Source organism: Castanea sativa, chromosome 4 (genome assembly GCF_040712315.1).
Source record: "Castanea sativa cultivar Marrone di Chiusa Pesio chromosome 4, ASM4071231v1".
Taxonomy (NCBI): Eukaryota; Viridiplantae; Streptophyta; class Magnoliopsida; order Fagales; family Fagaceae; genus Castanea; species Castanea sativa.
In genome coordinates, this window is record NC_134016.1 from 44,728,443 (window position 1) to 44,732,883 (window position 4,441).

Consider the following 4,441-nt stretch of genomic DNA (forward strand, 5'->3'; position numbering starts at 1 on the left):
TCTGCAACCGTTCTATGGCAGTTTCTGTTGAAATGTTGAACCGCAATTGTTGTTAAAAACTGTTTCAGTATCAAACAGGAAAATTTTGGGGATTTTAGAATAACGACATAGAGATTTGAGATTATAAAGTAGAGAGAAAAATTAGAGTCTTCACACAGTCAAATTGCCGAAATCGTTACCTGTAAAGTTCTGTTTTTAAATTTTAAAATCTTTGAAATACTTTGTTTGATAGGAGCACATTGCATTAGAAGAAATTTTTGAAGAACGAAGTGGATTTTCAACAGAAAATGCTAAAGCAATGGTACAAATTCAGTGGCTATGGCCAAGAGAAGAAGTAAGATTGATCTCTATTGTCCAATTTTGTATACTTGGCACTGATAATTTACCAGTGGAAATGATATGAACTTTTTTTCCCCTCAAAATTCTTAATGCATATAACAGTGAAAGCCAATTTTGGATTCATAAACAAGCTTGGAGTTGATTGGTGGTGCTTCCATGACAGGGATATAGCCCTTGATGGCAAACCCTAGCGGTGAGTCATCTTCTCTAGAGGTGAGTCATCTTTTAGGTCATTGTGCTGATAGAAGGTGAAATTCCTGTTGCTTACTTAATTTAGTCAATGGAATCAAAAGCAGATGTGAAAATTTTGATTTTTTCAAAGATATTTTTTTTTAATAATATTCAGTTTTTTTTTTTAATAGAATTTAAGAATCTCCCACAAAACCAGTCATTTGGCATTGTTATCTGTGTACCAGGAAAGTGACGCAAACATGGATGAAGTAGTGACCCTTGCCAAGAAGCTTCAGGTAATTTTATATGAATTGTCTTTGGATTTATATTTTTGGTGGTGGGGGAATTCTTTGTACTTTTGGAGCTTCTGGGTATATATAGATGTTATACTTGGTTGCCATTCTGTGTGTATTTGACAATGCGTGTGTCATTCTCAATTTTTGTGAAGTTTTGGTAGGAATGAGCTTTGGCACAAATGGCACTTCCTTCCCCTAAGTTGTAGGGTGAGATCATGGATTTTAAAACCCATTGGGTGTTTGTGTAACTCAACAATAAGTTTTTTTTTTTGGTTATTCAAAGTTTTGATAAGAAAACACATTTGTTATTTAAAGTTTGGTTTTTGTTAATTGTTTACTTGGGTTTTGGTTTATAAATGTGTTATCTTTGGGATGTTGTTAGTTGAAAATGGGAGTTTTTTGGGGTCAATGTTCCAATGGAGTCTGCTTTTTGGTTAGTGAATGTGTTGTTTGTTTTATTGGATGCCTAATTATGGCATGCTAAAGGAGCAAGAGTGAAAGGGAGAGTGGGTTATGGAAATTCTTTGGAATTGGATGATCGGAAAGAATAACTCCTTGTAGAAACATTATTTCCAAGTCCTCCAATCTTAGTTTGAGTCTTTACAGTAAAGAATTGGTGTGGTGGCTGTGTATCAATGTATTATCTAAATATGCATTCTGAATTGGTATTTAATCTGTGCTTGTGCTCTTTCTTTGGCTAGGTTGGATTACACAAAATTTATTCAATTATAGACTTAGAATATATGTTAGATAATTTTAAGTCAATAGAGACAATGTTATAGTTCACAATCCTATGTGACTTTGCTTAAGTTAATTTCATTTTATAAATTATGTGACTTAAGCTGCAAAGGGAGAGCCAAAAAAAACAAGGCTATAGTTGCAAGGAGTTATTTTGGGGCCATAGTAATGGGCGGAAGCCGCGTTTTTAAAACGTGGCCACAGTTGTGGGATAAAGCCGCATTTTTAAAAACGCGACTTAAGCTGACAACTGTGGCCGCGTTTTGAACGCGGCTAATCCTTCTTCCAAGCAATCAACATTTGACCTATGGCCACGGCTATAAAAACGTGGTCATTGGTCCCGGCCTAGACCCACGGCTAAAAAAACGTGGCCATAGACCTCTCTAGGCTATAGTTACGCATTTTAGGCCATGGGTAAAAATGCGACCTAAAAAAACGTGGCTATAGCCACGTTTTTCTGACCTATAGCCACGTTTTAAAAATACGGCTATAGAACCTTTTTTTTGTAGTGAATTAATTAATTCATCATAAGGGGTCAATACATTTTTGGCCTATCAAGAAGGTTCTTGCTAATATTAAACAAACAATTCTATTGAAATAAACAGGACAAAGATTAAAAAAAAAAAAAAAAAGGAAAGATGACCATGGACTCCTTACGAAGGAGAATGTAGTACTGGTACAAGACAAAGTGGATTTTTCTTACGAATGACTAGCCTATAAACCTCACTCATGTCCAAGTCATCCACAGTAACACCACCAGGCAACTCCCAGTCAAACCAGTACAAGAGATTGGCTAACACATATTCAGCTTCTATGATAGCAAATGATATCCCAGGGCAACCCCTACGCCCCATGCCAAAGGGTATGAATTGTTCATGATGGCCTTTGAAATCAATTGAATTGTTAGCAAATCTCTCTGGGAGAAACTCCTCTGGCCTATCCCATAATTTGGGATCTCTTTGAATTGCCCATGCATTGATTAAGATCCCTGTTCCTGGAGGAATATCATAGCCTTCAAGTTTAGTACTTCCAGATGATGCTCTAGTAATCATGACAGGAGCATGTAACCTCAGAGTCTCTTTGATAACACACTTTAAGAAGTCCATTTGATCTATATCAGTCTCATCTACCTTTGGTTTCTCTCCTACTACCCTTCTTACCTCTTCTTGGGCTTTCTTCATCACACTTGGATTCTTCACAAGCTCTGCCATTGCCCATTCCATGGTTGTTGAAGTGGTATCAGTTCCTCCCATAAACATGTCCTGTAAGATGTACAGAAGGGAAAGCTTAAGTTTTAGTCTCTTGGGCATGGGTGTGCAGTGGTGGAGCCATTATCATGTGGATATAATGTGGTAAGATTAAGAAAAATATTAGTTTTTACCTAACTTTGATTTATTATCTTGCAGATATTAGGTAGGGTAAAAAGAAATAAAAATACAAAAACAAACTAACCATTAATTAAAATTGTAGCCTATCCTATTTTAGAAAATTTCAATAATCAAATAACCTATAAACTGAAGTTCTTCTTTTCAATATAGACAAATAAATTATATGCAAAAAACTGGTCCATGAAAATTCTTAGCATGCTATTTAGGAGAGGGAGAGAGAGAGAGAGAGAGAGAGACCAGTAGGATTGCTTTGATGTTTGCTTGAGTGAGATTGATGTCAAGCATACCATTCTTTTGAAGATTTAAAAGAATATCCACAAAGTCTTTCTTATCAGATTGGTCACCACCATCACTCTTCTGATGTTCCTCAATTATTTGATCAAGGACTGCATTTAAGGCATTGGAAGTTGTTCTCAATCTTGCAGAAAATCCAGTCAGAACATCCAACCATTTCAAATATGGAAAAAGATCCTCAAAGCAAAATGCTCCTATAAGTTCCATTGCTCTCCTTGACAAATTTCCAAAACTCTGGCTACCATCTTCTCCTTCATACTTTCGACCAAGGGCGGTTCTGCAAATTATATTGCTTGAGATATTAACAAACATCTCACCAAGATCAATTGTTGCTCCATTCATACATGAATCTCTTATCTTCTTGACCATTTCCGCAGCTTCTTCTTCCCTCACAAATTGAAAGGCTTGCACCCTTTTTTGGCTTAAAATTTCAAGAACACAAATTTTCTTTGCTTGTCTCCAATACTCACCATAGAGACAAAATGCAATGTCAGTGCATCCATGGAAGAGAACTCTTGCTGCCCTTATCTGGGGCCTATTTGCTAAAACTGTATCATGGGTCTTCATGATCTCTCTAGCTATTTCAGAGGATGAAACTACAAGAAATGGGGCATTGCCCAAGTGCAAGAGCACTAGAGGGCCATACTTCTCAGAGACAGAATGAAGAGATCGGTGGAGGAGTGTGCCTATCTGGTGAAGGTTGCCAATTATAGGTAGCTTTGGAGGAGATGGAGGTAAGTTGAGTTTGCCACCTCTAGTGTGCTTTAGGAAATAGAGTAAGGAAAAGAGAAGAAGTAAAGAGAATAGGAATGAGTTGAACAAAGTGCTTATATGCAGCTCTTGCCACCATTGATGCAATAAGGTAAGTGGATCCATTCCTTGTTTAGCTCTTTTTTTCTCATCAAAACAGTATGCAGAAAGAGACTCTAGACAAAAACATCCATATGAATTAACCAAAAAAAAAAAAAAAACACTAGCGAAATTTCAGCCTAGAGATCATAGAAGCTTTCAGCAAATGTCAATGACCAGGCTGGAATGCTTATGACATGTGAAATCTGAATTGTTTATGAATATTAGCTGGCTGATTTATATTAAGATCTATTGTCTGTTGATATCCTAATTAAATGTGAAGTTGTAGGAGAAGACTTTTGGGTACAATTCTACATTGTTTCCAAAAAGAAGATATATAGTGAAGTAATCAAAGTGCGGGCTTAC

General features: G+C 36.5%; 1 protein-coding gene across 1 annotated transcript; it reads right to left on the reverse strand.

Moving 5' to 3' along the window:
* Window positions 1–2,197: 2,197 nt before the first annotated feature.
* LOC142632985 (cytochrome P450 71A1-like) lies at window positions 2,198–4,102 on the reverse strand. Its single transcript, XM_075807290.1, has 2 exons — window positions 3,170–4,102; window positions 2,198–2,806 (listed from the first exon to the last, which is right to left on the reverse strand). The coding sequence occupies exons 1-2, from the start codon at window positions 4,100–4,102 to the stop codon at window positions 2,198–2,200; spliced, it is 1,542 nt and encodes a 513-aa protein (XP_075663405.1).
* Between the last annotated feature and the right edge of the window lie 339 nt (window positions 4,103–4,441).

Bases quoted from the DNA above. Each gene is read 5' to 3' on its own strand.
- LOC142632985 (XM_075807290.1), bottom strand. From the start codon at position 4,102: ATGGATCCACTTACCTTATTGCATCAATGGTGGCAAGAGCTGCATATA. The intron at 2,807-3,169 runs GTCTCTCTCTCT...TACATCTTACAG, and splicing joins ACATCAAAGCAATCCTACTG to GACATGTTTATGGGAGGAAC.